The sequence below is a fragment of the Haliotis cracherodii genome, unplaced genomic scaffold (assembly GCF_022045235.1).
Source record: "Haliotis cracherodii isolate W230 unplaced genomic scaffold, xgHalCrac1.p SCAF_15, whole genome shotgun sequence".
In the NCBI taxonomy this organism is placed as follows: domain Eukaryota; kingdom Metazoa; phylum Mollusca; class Gastropoda; order Lepetellida; family Haliotidae; genus Haliotis; species Haliotis cracherodii.
In genome coordinates this window covers 20,183,259-20,199,949 of record NW_027266270.1, presented here as the reverse complement: position 1 = coordinate 20,199,949, position 16,691 = coordinate 20,183,259, and the positions used below count along the sequence as shown (strand labels likewise).

The window sequence follows — 16,691 nt, the reverse complement described above, 5'->3', positions numbered from 1 at the left end:
AGGTTAATGTGTAATTGTGAATGTGTCCTCCATGTTAATGTGCGTCATTGTGGATGTGTCCTCCAGGTTAATGTGCGTCATTGTGGATGTGTCCTCCGGGTTAATGTGTAATTGTGAATGGGTCCTCCGTGTTTATGTACATAATTATGCGTGTCCTCAATGTTGATGTACAATTGTGTCAGTGGTGGACACTCATGCATGTATGACAGGAAACCCGTGGGCGCCGTTTCACAATTGCCAGGAAACTGACTCATAGCTGAGTATAACACGTACATCATACACTGCTCGGTACAAACCGCAAAATATATCCACATGCAGCACACGTAACTCTTGCCGACACCTACTTGTACATTGTGAATAGATCACCTCAGGCCATCCGTTCATGTTCAAACAGGTGAGTAACCTGCAACCTACACGCGTAGACAAACCAGTTTCTGGATGAAGGATTTCCTAGTCGTGGAACCCGTTGCTATTCGCAGCTGCTTCACGTAATCTTGCCAGTATCAGCAAACCCCAGATTCTTCCATAGTATAACCATTGGTCTGTCGGCACCATATCAGGGTTCGTTGGTTTTAGCAAAGAAATGAACGTCTTCGAAATACAGGACGTGTGGTTCTCCTGCCGTGATATAACTGACATATATTTTAACGTCGCTTTATAAACATAACACACTGGCACCAATTTTCAGCAGAGGTTCATGTAGTGAACACTGTCAAAGACTTCATGTACAATTGTTGACCTTGTTCCCATACAGTATAACCTCACTCAGAGGTCCCACATACCAGATGTTCAGGGTAATTATACATCATATGAAGCGCGGCAATGTCTTGAGGTGAGGTGAGAGGAAAGGGAGTTTGAGGTCGCGTCAAAGACTATTGCACTTATATAGCGATGTGTATGCTCCCGTGTGTGTGGCTGCTTGTACTAGTTCGGACTACTGCCGAGTTTATAGTGCTAGTCAACTGAGATACCATGTCGCAGTTTAACATGAATACTCCACTCAGGCACTGGATACTGACACCGAGCCGACCAGTCCTTATTAAACCTCTTAATGCCGAGCGCCAGGCAGAGTAACAACACGTACCATCGTTTTACGTCTTTTGGTATGACGCGGCAGGGGATCGAACCATCTAACTAACCTTCTCCTGGCGGACGCTATTCCACTAAACCACGGAGGCGGTCGACAATCTCTTGATATAACGTGTGATTGAATATGAAATTCACCCGTCAGTGATTAATCCTATGGATGCATATCAGACTGACATGTTATGTTTGTTTGTTGTTTTTACGCCGCAGTCACAACTATTCCATATACATAATGACTGCCTGTAATTAAATATGTACCAGACAAACCAATGGTTGATATTGTGAGCAACGTTCCACGTTGTCATAGTAGGATGACACGCAACAACCAAGTCACCCATCCTGACTACCTGCATCCGATCTAATTTAGTCGCCTCATCAGACAGGGTTGCTGAGGGTCTAGTCGTGCCCGTGTTCCAACGAGATGTAATCAACTGTTGTAAGTTAATATTGAGCATAAGGTTTTCCACACATATTATCTAGGAGACATCGCGGCAATGACATTGCATCACAATGTACTTGTGTGCTTGTACTTTTCAGCTGTACTTTTACACACGAGACACTGGTTATTACTGTTTACAAACTGAAAAAGCATTGGAATTTATTTTGGATGATAAATAGAATCTCACCCTCGATTCTTGTGATATGAAATATATCAAAACTCTTCGATAAAAGATAGTAAGTCTCGGAAAGCCTCGGAGGTTTAAACTTTTATCGATTCGTGTTGGTATTTTTTTATATAATAAAAAGACACGAGGGTGATATTCTCTCTATATATTGTCCATGTTCATACGAATGTACTTGTATGTCTATTGTAAACGTAATGCTTCGTATGGTCACTCCAGAAATCTCCACTTGCCACTTGGTCAGACTTGATGACCTGTTGTATGTGGATCTTTGCTCATAATATCTACCAATGTATTGTCTGGCCCAGACTCGAATATTTACCGACATCCGTCATTTAGCTGGAATAGTCAAACTTAATTTCACTGGTTGTGCCAATATACTTGTCTTTAATCGAAAGAGGTATCAAATACCTTCACGGAATGTCCTTTAATCTGACCATGCCTCATTAAAGGGTAACAGGTAACAGGCAACAGGTAACAGGTAACAGATAAATGAGATCCAGTCTAGTTTACGGAATGGGCGGTTTACTCCTGACAGGTGTCCACAATGCATCACTTCCTTTGGTCTGTTTTTTGTGAACGTTGACAATTTGAGTCGAGAGGTCCATCTTTGGACATTGAAGGAGAGTAACGTACATTCAGTACATGCATTAGTATTACTTCACACTTGACCATACGCAAAAAGCAACTCATTTAATGTGACCAATGTACCCTACTATTGGCCTCCTATATCCGGCCATGTGTACGCACATGACGTATGTATCACGTATCATGCGTGCACCTGTGATAACACTAATGTCCCTCATCAATGTAGAATCACTTGAAGCACCACATGCATAAGTCATCTCTTGATTACTGTAAATTAGGACTAATCTCTGTATGTACCTACGTTCCCATGGTTCCTCATACGGTGGCCTTACTCTGGTTGTTGGAGATCAAAAGCCCGTTTTTATATTGCATTGTTATACATAATCATATCTGTTTATGTTTACATACTAGTTTTAAATAAAACACTGTGCTGATCTCAACTGAGGGGCAAAAGAATGTATGCCGAGTTTGTTATTTATGTTAGTGAAAATTGAAAGAACTGTTGTGAAATTTGCTTATTCTTATTGAACCATCACTCATTCCTGAAAAAAGTAATCTGTGGCCTGGTAGGTTTGTGTAAAAGTAAACTCACTCAATGAAGCCTGGGGTAAGAGTGAGTGAGTGAGTTGGGTTTAACGCCGCTTTTAACAGTATTAGTTATATCACGGCGTGTCAGCTTAATGTGGGAGGAAAGCCCGAAGTAATGCAGGTCTCAGACGTTTACCACTTCGGTGAAACCGGCGAGCACGGGTATGGTGCTGACAAACCTAGAAACATAATTGGGGCGAACCGGGATTCGAACCCACAACCATAGGTTTCTGGCGTGCCCAAGGGACGCAACTCTGCACAGCGAATCGCGGCGCCTTAGACGAACCGGGGCACCCGTTATATTTTAACAAAATAAAACCATGTAGAAGTAATCGTTGAGTGCTGACTAAGTACAGCTAATGTTTTACTTACTCCCTCACTCACTCGTGATTCTGTAATGTTGCAGAAGAATGGCGACTCAAAACTCTGCCCTGGCTGTAAAGAAGTCAGGATTTGCCGACAACTGGCAAGCCGGGAAGACCCTTGCTGAATGTAATCTGCGCATGTTCAGTGATGAAGACTCTTGTGACGTCACTTTTCAAGTTGGCAGTACGAGTCATGTGATCAAGGCCCACCGCTACGTACTCATCAGCAGAAGCTGTGTGTTCCACGCCATGTTGTCTGGGACCCGTATGAAGAAGTCCGACATCAGTGTCCCGGAAATAGAATATCATCACTTCAAACAATTTCTTATGTGAGTACATCAGAGGGACTAAAATGACCACATAATGTTGGTGATGCCGAGGTACCATCCAGTAATTGTTGACATTCATTTTGTTTTTATTTGTATTCAAAATGTCCGTTTGATATATTTATGTAGCCACTGTTCAGTTAGTTCAGCTTTGTCATAAGGTTCTCAAGAATATACAGTCACATAATGTATAAGCAAATGTGTCATTTATATGTTGGTCTTTGAACGTATCGAGTATGCAGCTTGATATTTGACTAACATCAGTCAAAACGGTTAATGATACGGTTAACATGTACTATATCATTATTCCTGTTATACTTGTTGTTGTTTGTTTGTTTGTTGTTTAATGCCGCACTGAGCAATATTCCAGCCTTATGACGGTTGTCTGTAAATAACAGAGTCTGGACCATAAATCCCAGTGATTGATATCATGAGTATCGATCTAGGGAATCTGGATACGATGACATGCATCAACCAAGTCATCGATCCTCACCACCCGACCCCGTTATTCGCCTCTCACGACAAACATAGTCGCCTGTTACGACAAGCATGGGTTTCTGAATGCAGATGCTGGTATTGACTTACAATACTTACAAGGAAGGGATGTATACTGACAATTGTATTGGAGATTTCATCACTGAGGTCGATTGGGTGGTCAGGAAATAGTGAGTGAGTGAGTGAGTGAGTGAGTATGGTTTTACACCGCTTTTAGCAATATTCCAGCAATATCACGGCGCGGTACACCAGAAATGGGCTTCACACATTGTACCCATGTCGGGAATCGAAACCCGGGTCTTTGGCGTGAAGAGCGAACGCTTTAACCACTAGGCTACCCGACCGCCCCTCAGGAAATAGTGAGACAGATAACATGTCATTTGTATACTTTTTGGCAGATACCTCTACACAGACCACACAAAGGTTGACGTGGACAATGCCACAGCTCTACTGTACGCCTCCAGGAAGTATGCCATAAACACATTAGAATCCTGTTGTCTGGAGTTCCTCGACGAACACCTCTCAGCTGACAATGCCTGTATAATTCTTAAGTCGGCTAATCGTTTTGGCCAAAGTGAGTTCTACCAGAAAGCATTGGCTTTAGTAAAGGATGAAGGTGAGAGGTCACTACAGTCCCCTGATTTCCTGGCACTGGGTCAAATGTTGGTGGACCAGATCGTGGAGTCGGATGACCTGGTTGCCCGAGAGCATGTGGTCTTTAACGCTGTCAACACCTGGGCAGAGGCAGAATGTAGGCGCAAGGGAAGAGAGGCAACTCCCGATGCCAAGAGATCACTTCTAGGTGGGACATTGATGAAGGTTCGTTTTCCGCATTTAGAACATGCATTTCTCAGAGAAGAGGTGAAAAACAGTGGCCTCTTGACTGACTCCGAGCGTCTTAAGATATTCGATTACACAGCAAATTCAGCAATTGACCCCAAGCCGTTCAATGCAAAGCCAAGAGCTAGATATAACAAAACGCCCATCCATTATGTCAAGAGATTGACATTAATGTACAAAGGGTATTCTTGGAAATACAGTGGCAAACACGATGCTATATCGTTCTATACGAACAGGAGGGTGATGTTAATCGGGTACCAGTTGTATGGTAACTACAGCACCACGGGTGATTGTGTGTACAGTGTTACCTCCTATCTAGGGAACGACGATACAGTGTTGTACTCCAAGATGCAGGACACCATGGAGTACAAGGTTCGAGACCGCGTGTACGATGTAATGCTGGAGAATCCCGTCATCATCACTGCGGGAGACTGGTACACTCTGGCGGTGAAGATCAAAGGACCTATCACGCCCAGGGGAGATGGTGGAGTGGAGCAGGTGGTCTGTGATGACGGAGTTCAGTTTAACTTTAGGAACTCAAATCACAGCAAGAATGGCACAAAGATTTCATATGGGCAGATCCCTTCTCTCATCTATCGCCTTGTGTGAAGCTACAGTGTGATCCTTGGCCACACATTTATCATGACAGTGATGAAATTATGATGAGAACATAATGTACCGTGTTCTTGCTGTCCTGGTACAGATTGGCCAACTCGCCATTCATTGAAAATATGGGCATGGTGTGCCTTCGGGTTTGTTTTCGCTCTTACTGTGTTATTTTTGTGAAAATAACGCTATTCTTACAACGGACATTGGTTATGAATGTATGTTGCAGGTTACTGTTACATATAATTATAAACTGCTCCAGATAAACTATTACCTTCTGGAGGGTGTGAGTGAATAAGGCCTGCGTTGAGACAGCAATATTCCAGTTATCACGCCGGCCTGTAAATATGTGTGCTTTGTTCAGGCAAACTTGCGGTTGATCGTTCATTTTAACATCCGATCTTCATTTACGTCGGCTCTTAAGACAGGTAGCCGTCTCCGTGGTCTAGTGGTAGAGCGTCCGCCCGGAGAGCGGAAGGTCCGGGGTTCGATCCCCTGCCGCGTCAAACCAAAAGACGTTAAAAGATGGTACTTGTTGTTACCCTGTCTGGCGCTCGGCATTAAGGGGCTAAAACAAAGACTGGTCGACTCGGAGTGAGTATACTGTGTCTGAGTGGGGGTATTCATGTTAAACTGTGGCATGGTATCTCAGTGAGCTAGCACTATAAATCGGCATCAGTCCGGACTAGTACAAGCAGCCACACAAACATATACATATACATGCACGTCGCTATATAAGTGCAATAATCTTGGACGCGACGTTAAACCCAATTTCACCTCACCTTTTAAGACAGGTATGGGGTACTGGAGACATATTCAGCATTCTGTGTACAATACATGATAATGAAACGTTTGGACGATCTAATATACATTTTTTATTAATTGCATATCTGAATTAATATTTATAGCATGTGACAAATGGGACCTTTCATGTAGTGATCGTGAGTACATAAGCATCCGGACAAAGGATATTATGCTGATTTTTAATAATTGTGTACATATCATGACGTCAAAGATTTAATTTGGTGAAACCAACGAGGTCAAGGGTCAACACAACACGCCGCCACCACATTAAAGTAAATGGAATGGAAGCATTTAACACTGCAGTCTTAAATCATTATGTTTATGGATTATAAACAGACTTGTTGTGCTTCTTTTTCAATTGTTATAATGAATATTTTCTTTGTGAGATCACTTGTAATATAGAAACATGTACAATAAATATATGTATAAATACCTGCCTGTCTAGTGTTGATTAAATCTTTAAAACTTCAAAGAATATCATGTTTTGCGTCTCTGGTGTATTTGCATGAGTATGTCAATATTATGAGTGTATAATGTTTATATAAATTAATATATGTTGTTTAATTGTCGATGTCAATTAATCACCATTCAATTTGTCATCTGAACATTTCAAACCATGGCATCAATTATCTGTACAAGTAGTGCCTGACTTAAAGCGTGGTAGAAGATCAAGTACTTCTGTTTATGAATGAATAAACACGGGGTAACGACTGCATTCAGTGAGTATGGCTCTTTGAACTGGTTTGAAACTTTATTTGTTTGTGACCCGTAAAGATCCGGTTAGAATAGCAGCATCACCCATGCGTGGCGTAAAAGGCGACTATGCTTGTCGCAAGAGGCGACTTACGAGATCGGGTGGTCCGTCTCGCCATCATCGTATCCCAGCTGCGTGGATCGATGCTCATGATGTCAGTCACGGGATTTTCTTGTTCAGAGTCGATTATTTACACACGCCTCCGTCATGTAGCTGGATTAATACTGAATGCGGCGTTTTACAACAAACACTTGTTTGTTTGTTGTTTAATGTAGTCCCCTTACTCCCCTTAGCTAACAATCTATTCTCCCCAGATATCCCAACGGCGGTGGGGCACGGGTGGACCAGTCGTCTAAGGCGCCGCGATTCGCTGTGCAGAATTGCGTCCCTTACGCACGCCAGAAACCTATGATTGTGGGTTCGAATCCCGGTTCGCCCCGATTATGTTTCCAGGTTTGTCAGCACCATACCCGTGCTCGTGGGTTTCAGCGAAGTGGTAAACCTGCAGCGCTTCGGGCTTTCCTTCCACATTAAGCTGACTCGCCGTGATATAACTGGAATACTGTTAAAAGCGGCGTTAAACCCAACTCACTCACTCACTAACTCACTCACTCACTCACACTCCCGGGGTGATGACAAACGGAAATTAACTGACATTTGGTGAACAGGTCGAACATTTATTGATGAATACATTAATGAAACTGTGCAAAAGTTCACAAAGAAGACTCTAGGCGAAGTCAAAAAGAAACAAGGACAATCGACGCAGTCGGGCTACGACACCAAACCATCTGCCAGGTCACACATTGTAACCTCCAGATCCTCATCAGCAGGTGTAATATTACTCATGGTCCGGTAAGACAATGGACAGTTTTTCCTACACTACAATACCATACCCAGGACACTGAATCCAGACATATGACGATTAGTACACTCGACACTGGTATACTACAATAAACTACGGTTATAACGAACACACTTATAAGGAACTGACGGATAAAACGAACTTACTTTTTAGTCCCGACTATTTGCTGTGGTTATGTTGCATATATGCTTATAACGAAGTACGGTTATAACGAACTAAAAATAGTAGTCCCTTTGAGTTCGTTATAACCGTAGTTTACTGTAGTTCACTCCCCGAAGATCCCCCAGGATTAGTAGTCGTTGGACGTTGTCACCTAGGACCGAAGTTTCTTGGACACTGGAAACGAAGGTTAATTGTCGTTGTTCGGCACTATTTATCCAAGCATACACTGTTCAGCGGACATTGAGTTCTTAGCCTTGCGACAGCTATGCCATCGGTTCCCACACCAATCTTTGGAATGAAAACATTTTGTCACAGATTCCCCACGCATAAGTTTGTTTGTTTGTTTGTTGGTTGGTTTAACGCCGCACTGAGCAATATTCCACCTGTATGACGGCGGTCCGTAAATAATCGAGTCTGTACCAGAAGATCCAGTGATTGACATCATGAGCATCGATCTACGCAATTGGTATACGATGACATGCATCAACCAAATCAGCGAGCCTGACCAGCCGAACCGGTATGTCGCCTCTTGACATTGAAGAGCTTCCTATCTAATTTTATTGCCAGGATGATTACATATGATGAAATTGTTTTTTAATAATGTTACTTGCATGTTGTGATATCCAAATAGCTTTGTTTGTATTGTGATATCCTGATATCCCAGTGCAGGTTCAAGTAGTACGATAGATGAGAGATGGTATCTGTCCGTGTGATACATCTGTACCATTTGTGCTGTGCTTGGATGTCCTGAAATCAAACGTCACTCTCCCCATGTTACAATACACTTCCTCACGTCCTGCACGTCCATGCGACGTGATCTGTCCCTGTATCACCACCGCCAGAGTGTACCACTGACCGGCACTGATGGCAACAGGCTTCTCCAACAACACATCAAACGTCTCGTCATCAGCCTGAAACACCTTGGCATCCTGAATCTTCGAGTTCAGAACTGCATCTTCGTTCCCAAAGTAGGACGTGACAGTGTAAACGTCATTACTGGTTGTGTATGGGCCATAAAGTTGATATCCAATCAGTGTCACGTTCTTGCTGGTACGGAATGAAATAGCATCTGTCCCGCCACTGCATCCCCAATGACCCTCATTATACATGTATCTATAGGCATACTGTATGGGCAGTTTGATACATTTAGTTCTCAGATTTGTTTTGAACGGCTTTACGTCATTATCTGAGTTAGCTCTGTAATCGAATATCTTAAGTCGCTCAGAGTCAGATAAGAGCCCACTAGATTTCACCTCACCTGCCAGAAACGAAGGTTCTAAAAGGGGATATCTAACTTTCATTACTGTTTCTCCAAGAATGGATCTCTTGGCTTGAGGTGTTACCTCCCTTGCCTGACGTCCACACTCTGCCTCTGCCCAGCTGTTCACAGCATTGAAGATCACGTGTTCCCCGGCAACAAGGTCATCTAACTCCACGATCTGATCCACCAACACGTGGCTTAGTGCCAGGAATCCTAATGACTGCAGGGACTTGTCACCTTCGCTTTTGACTAAGGTCAAGGCCTCTTTGTACAAATGGCTTTGATCATAATGATGAGCTGCCTCCAAAACCACACAAGCGTTTTCAACAGTAAGGTTGTTCTCCAAGAACTCAAGACATTGGGATTCTAAGGCAGTGGTGGCATATTTCCTGGAGGCGTACAGAAGAGCAGTTACGTTGTCGGCGTCGATATGTGTTGTGTCAGTGTAAAGGTATCTGGAAACAAGCATATGTACTCAAGTAAGGCAGTTTTCATGAGGTGGTGAAATTTGGGTTTAACGTCGTGTCCAAGATTATTGCACTTATATAGCGACGTGCATGCACGTGTGTGTTTGTGTGGCTGCTTGTACTAGTCCGGACTGATGCCGATTTATAGTGCTAGCTCACTGAGATACCATGCCGCAGTTTAACATGAATACCCCACTAAGACACAGTATACTGACTCCGAGCCGACCAGTCCTTGTTTTAGCCCCTTAATGCCGAGCGCCAGACAGGGTAACAACAAGTACCATCTTTTAACGTCTTTCAGTTTTCATGAAGGAGGGCAGTATAACCATATTTACTTCAACGTGACTATATCTTTTCAGCTTTTTCAGGTTTTGATGATAATGGATTTAATATGATGTAATATTGAAAAAAGATATTTCGTTTTGGCGGTTCACTTATGGCATATTTTAAAGGCTTTTTTTAACTGTAAGCCCTGAGCAAAAATTAGATATATATGCCGTCACTTCTTGAAGGGACCCAATCCATTCATGCCAAAAAGGGCTACCTCTATAGTTCTGATTTCACACTTATTGCCTCGATTGTTAATCAGTGATACTTACAACACGAACTGTTTGAAATCCTTGTGCTCTATTTCTGGAATACTGACATCCGACTTCTCCGCCAGGGGGCCGGTAAACATGGCGTGGAACACACAACTTCTGCTGATAAGCACGTAGCGATGGGCCTTGATCACGTGACCCGTACTTCCCACTCGAAAAGTGACGTCACACGAATCTTCTGCATCCAACATGCGCCGATTACACTGAGCGAGGGTCTTCCCAGCTTGCCAGTTGTCAACAAATCCTGTTGGTTGGACGCTCGAAGCTGCCATTCTGGTGGTAAATCTGGAACGATATGTACCTAAATACCATAGTATATTCAACACATACCATGAATCTGATACAACGGTTGGCACAGTTAGACGAGCATTGGCACAACGTCATTCATGAATCTACATTTCTGGCCCTGTACTATTTTTTTGTCAGGACAACCGATGCCGTGAAAGTGAGTGGACAGACTTCGAGAATAATAATAGAGTTCCATGGTGTTACAACAGGTCCTTGTGCCATACAAACATATTAGTATAATCACTATATAATAATACCTTCATTTGACCCCATTTGGGGGCACGGGTGGCCCAGTCGTCTAAGGCGCCGCGATTCGCTTTGTAGAGTTGCGTCCCTTGGGCACGCCAGAAACCTATGGTTGAGGGTTCGAATCCCGGTTCGCCCCGATTATGTTTCTAGGTTTGTCAGCACCATACCCGTGGGTTTCACCGAAGTGGTAAACGTCTGGGACCTTCATCACTTCGGGCTTTCCTTCCACATTAAGCTGACACGCCGCGTTATAACTGGAATACTGTTAAAAGCGGCGTTAAACCCAACTCACACACTCACTCACTGACTCTCCATTTCCTACGTTGGCCTACAGTCCTAAGACCAAACACACACAAATACTATTTTGAAGGCCCAGTCCCTCAGAAGCTTAAGAATACAGAAAGACCTTTCGAAGTGTGGACGCACAACGGCTTAAGCTTAAACCCATAAAAATACAATAAGCTCATAGTCACTTACACATTCATAGTGAATAAGAACGAAAGATGTGAGGTAAAATGGGGTTTAACGTCGCGTCCAAGATTATTGCACTTATGTAGCGACGTGCATGTACGTGTATGTATGTGTGCGGCTGCTTGTACTAGTCCGGACTGATGCCGATTTATAGTGCTAGCTCACTGAGATACCATGCCGCAGTTTAACATGAATACCCCACTCAGACACAGTACACTGACTCCGAGCTGACCAGTACCATTAGACCACGGAGGCGGAAGTAGAACGAATGAAATTTACCCAACTGCCTCGACGACTACCCAAGCTCCGGTAAATTTAAATAAACCACTACCCACAACACGTTATATTCAGAACATATCTGGGTTGACCCGGAGGACCGTTTATACTGTCGAGCCATTTCGGGTACAGATTTTAATACAAATGGCCGGCCCGTAATGTGGAGCAGGTAACATTTGGGGAAAACATATGTATGCACATACGTCTTACTACATCTCACCAATCAGAAGCATGTCACGTGATTTAAATATCGAATATTTTCCAAAGTCATGGTGACATAATATTTGCCAAGAGAAATTTAAAAAGAGAATTAAAAACTCACCATTTACACACATGAACATAGTCTTGATGTCAGTGATACACGTTTCCATTTCAGCACGTGACACCTTCGTAACCCACCCAAAATCATCGCTTTCACCAGTGTGTACGTACCTTGAAAATGTTCTCGCTCACCCATAATATACTGACATACATGTTCGTATTTGGTTTGGGTACTGGATTTGTCTGTCATTTTAGTAATTGTGAAAATATTTAATGACTTATTGTCTGTTTTTAAAATGTTCCAAAAAAATATGGGCGGAATTGCACTGAACGTCTCGTTCTTACATATTTTGATTAGATGGATTAGATGAGAGATGAAATGGAAAGAATTTGACGTTGACAACAAAGCAATACTATGAATAAGCCTGGAGTGGTTCGTTTCAACTTTATGCAAGGTCGTTGGTCGCCTATCAAAGTGGAAAGTTATAACCCGTGACGGCGATAGTGTGGGAAGAGCACAGCGTGAGGGTTCATGCCAGTAAGAAACTGGTTCGTGAACGGTGGAGGGGAGATAACTCCGACTTTGTATCTACTCCGCAGATGTGTTGATGATTCAGTAATTTCTTCACAAATGGATCGGTTGGTGAGGCAGATTGTTATCGGGTACAGCAGAAGATAGCCAGACTATCTGTTTCATAACTAATAACATTACTAACCTACCGATCGGTGTCTAACATAATTATCGTGTCAGATCTTTTGTCTGCTTCGCACATCCACTGAGTCAAGGCATAGCGACAGACAAGGCTGCGCCGCACTGTCTTTTAAGATACGTCCCTATGGGCAGGTCCAACATGTGGAGAGAACTTGTGCCTCATCGTGTTCCGGCATATGGCAAACGTACATGTATGGTGTAACTTGACTCACCTGAGAACAATGTGCATGCACAACCTGGCTTGTTTGCGATGCCTGCTAACTTCCGGATATGCGTCACCTGGTCTCCTTTCAACAACAACAACAACAACAACTTTGAACTACGCAGATACAATTAATCATAAATACAGGCGCTCGACAACCGCGGTTAACAACACGTATGACACATAGCTGTTAGCCTCAACGCTCGTGTAAAGTTTCTGAACAGCATATACTCAAGACACGGGGCCAGTTGGTTACATTATAGGGGTTAGGACCCCCGATGTGACACACATATACAATGAGATCACTCGACTGTCTACTATTAACGCTTAGTTTAGCGTTTGTGAATTGGAAAGAAAGAATAATGATTAGTATACTGATTCTCTCCTTAGGCATCTCATGGAATGATATGATTTATCTGTGCGATTTTACTTTTTGCATAAGTAGTGTGTGATTATATATACCACCGTTTATACAACAATTCGATCAGTCGTGAATGTGTTGTGTTTATTTTTAGTAGGCAGTTGCGTTGTTTATGTAACTATTGCCATCGGATGATTCTGTTTAGGGGGATGAGAGCAATAAAACCGACAGGTGACATTTGCCTGAAATCAGTCACATGTTAACAGAAAGATACATAGAGAAAAACCGTACATATATGTTATTTACAAAAGAGAAAATAAATGATATATGGAGTGAATACGGGTCCACTGGTCGGGGAACAAAAACACCACATTTGTGCAGATGAGTGAGTGAGTTTATAGTTTAACGCCGCACTCAGCAATATTTCAGCTATATGACGGCAGTCTGTAAATAATCGTGTCTGGACCAGACAATCCAGTGATTGACATCATGAGCATCCATCCGCGCAACGGGGATCGATGACATGCATTAACCAGGGCAGCGAGCCTGACCACCCGATCCCGTTAGTTGCCTCTTACGGCAAGCATAGTCGCCTTTTACGGCAAACATGGGTTGCTGAAGACATATTCTACCCCGGATCTTCACATTTTGCAGATACTTGTACCTGGATAAGTGCGCTATATCAATGTGTTATATAATGCAATTAAAAATATATTGGAGTGCTGCTTTGATGACATCCTTGTGCCACTGCTTTGAGATGACTACAGTGAGCCATTATTGTGACAACAAGTTTATTGTCATACAAGAGTTACCTCCCATCAAATTTTCAACCTTTATCGTAAGTGTCTGTCCAGTATACTTCCTTTTTACGTTAGTTCCACTCTGACAAGGCAAAATAATGATAGATGGTCGTTTATGGTGTTAATATCGCTATACGCCGTTTGTTGTTCTCTTGAAAATGTTTCGTCACCGGCGGGTATTTTCTCACTTCGAAAAACCGTCTCGTAGTTTTCAAGAATATTATTTTCTTAAAGTTGATTCTGTATATAATCATAAAATAAGATTTTGCAATACGATTTTTAGATTTTGCAATACGAAACTACAAGGGGTGTTAAACCGTCTCTTTTACATTTATAATGAAATAATTTCATTTCACGCATGAAGTATGTAATAAAAAGGATATTCCCTGTGTCAAACAGTGTAAACCTTTTTTTACACCCCCAGTGTACCACTAATATGAGGGCGATAGTGTCCAACTTCTGTGATCGCAACAGTGCACCATTGTTGTGATGCCAGCACGTCTTAACAGTCATGACTTTATTTCAACAGAAGACTTGGGAAAATATAGCGTGACTGAGGATTCAATGATATTTATCAGGTAACTTTAGTGACAATTTAAGAGTCCCAGAGTGCAATCATATATAATCAGCTATGGCAAATAACAAGTCATTGCTTCGACGTGTGGCAATTAACGCTACCCAATTTAACGCCAAAGGTGAGGTGAGGTGAAATGGGGTTTAACGTCGCATCCAAGATTATTGCACTTATATAGCGACGTGTATGCACCTGTGTGTGTGCGTGGCTGCTTGTACTAGTCCGGACTGATGCCGATTCATAGTGCTAGTCCACTGAGATACCATGCCTCAGTTTAACATGAATACTGACTTCGAGCTGACCAGTCCTTGTTTAACCCCTTAATTCCGAGCGCCAGACAGGGTAACATCAAGAACCATTTTTTAACGTCTTGTGGTAAGACGCGGCCGGTGATCGAACCCCGGACCTTCCGCTCTACCACTAGACCACGGATGCGGTCTGTGTGCTGATGACAACCTAAAGCTATGTCTGAATCCTTGTAAGAAGACAGCTGTTGTATTATGTTTCATGAGTTGCATTAATTTTAGTAAGCGAGTGAGTGAGTTGGTTTTGACGTCACTTTCCACAGTGTATCACGGCGTGTCTCCTTAATGTGTGACGAAGGCCCGAAGTAATGAAGGTCTTAGACGTTTACCACTTTGGTGAAACCCACGAGTACGGTGCTGACAAACACAATCGGGGCGAACCGGGATTCGAACCCTCAATCAAAGGGCTTATGGCCTGCCCAAGGGACGCAACACAACAGCGAATTGCGGTGCAACAGGTGATGTGAATGACGGAACATTGTTAATGGTTTCCTATTTTCTATGGGTTGTTGTCTGCAGATCAGGATATCACACTAACGTATAATTCTTCCCGCCTTATCAACAATGTGCCATGTTATATAATGTGAGGGAATAGTATCAGCGCGATGTTTCTCCTCGCATAACCTTCATGGTTTTATCCTACTCAGAAACCAGATGAATGACTGCCGAATGATTGTGTATTCAGTGTTATCTAAAATGTCACGAAGAAGTCATTGACAAATTTTCGACAATTCAGCTAGAATTATCCGCCATGCAGCGGGAATAACGGCTTATTTCACACTGTCTCTACACTATTTCTATAAAGGTGTACATCTATACAGGTGTATATTTCTTTGCAGTTATACAATCTTTTCGCTATTTCTAAGCAGTTAAACAATCTCTACACTATTGTATGCAGTTGTACAACTCTACAATATTTACATCCTTGTAAATACACACACGAGGAACAGTTGAGTTCGCGATAATTGGACATTTAAGTCCGCGGCAACACTGAACCCCCGTTAAACCAGCATTAGCCTGCACACGACCACACTCGTGCATGCCCGTCGTTATATTATACACACATAAACACACACATACATACACGCGCACGCGCACGCACACACACACACACACACACACGCACGCACGCACGCACGCACGCACGCACGCACGCACGCACGCACGCACACACACACACATATATATATATATATATATATATATATATGTATTTATATATATATATATATTTATATATATATATTTATATATATATATACACATATATATAAGGGTTATTTACATTCCGCCATTGTCGAGAAGAAATATTGTTAGGTGTGGTAAACGTCTTAGACCCGCATCACTTCAAACTTTTTTCACATGTCTAGCTGCCGTGATATAACTGAAATACTGTTCAAAACGGCATTTAACCAAACTTACTCACTCACTCAATAGATGGTTTGGCTACAATAGAATATTCAATATTCATATTATGCATCAACGATATATGCACATTCACTTCACACCCAAATCCACGATATACGTGTATGAATGGCCAGTAAAATATTCACATTTGTTGATCTTTGTTCACTGATACTGTAATTTGTTTGTTTGACTTTTATTGTTATGTTAACATGTATACAACATTGACATTGGTGAATTAATTATAAGTTATCGACATCAATTAGATTGGTATAATAATACATATTTGTATTTGACGCACACTCACATACTGGTTATATCTATGTGAACTGTTGACCCGTGAAGATCCGGGGTACAATAGG

General features: G+C 42.4%; 2 protein-coding genes across 2 annotated transcripts; one reads left to right on the top strand and one right to left on the bottom strand.

Annotated features, from left to right (window-relative positions):
- Positions 1 to 310: 310 nt before the first annotated feature.
- On the top strand, positions 311 to 5,564 carry LOC139461923 (BTB/POZ domain-containing protein 6-like). The gene is made up of 3 exons (XM_071243411.1): positions 311 to 394; positions 3,292 to 3,579; positions 4,470 to 5,564. The coding sequence occupies exons 2-3, from the start codon at positions 3,296 to 3,298 to the stop codon at positions 5,518 to 5,520; spliced, it is 1,335 nt and encodes a 444-aa protein (XP_071099512.1). The 5' UTR covers positions 311 to 394; positions 3,292 to 3,295; the 3' UTR covers positions 5,521 to 5,564.
- A 2,840-nt stretch (positions 5,565 to 8,404) lies between these two features.
- On the bottom strand, positions 8,405 to 12,959 carry LOC139461922 (BTB/POZ domain-containing protein 6-like). Its single transcript, XM_071243410.1, has 3 exons — positions 12,896 to 12,959; positions 10,427 to 10,711; positions 8,405 to 9,815 (listed from the first exon to the last, which is right to left on the bottom strand). The coding sequence occupies exons 1-3, from the start codon at positions 12,910 to 12,912 to the stop codon at positions 8,771 to 8,773; spliced, it is 1,347 nt and encodes a 448-aa protein (XP_071099511.1). The 5' UTR covers positions 12,913 to 12,959; the 3' UTR covers positions 8,405 to 8,770.
- Between the last annotated feature and the right edge of the window lie 3,732 nt (positions 12,960 to 16,691).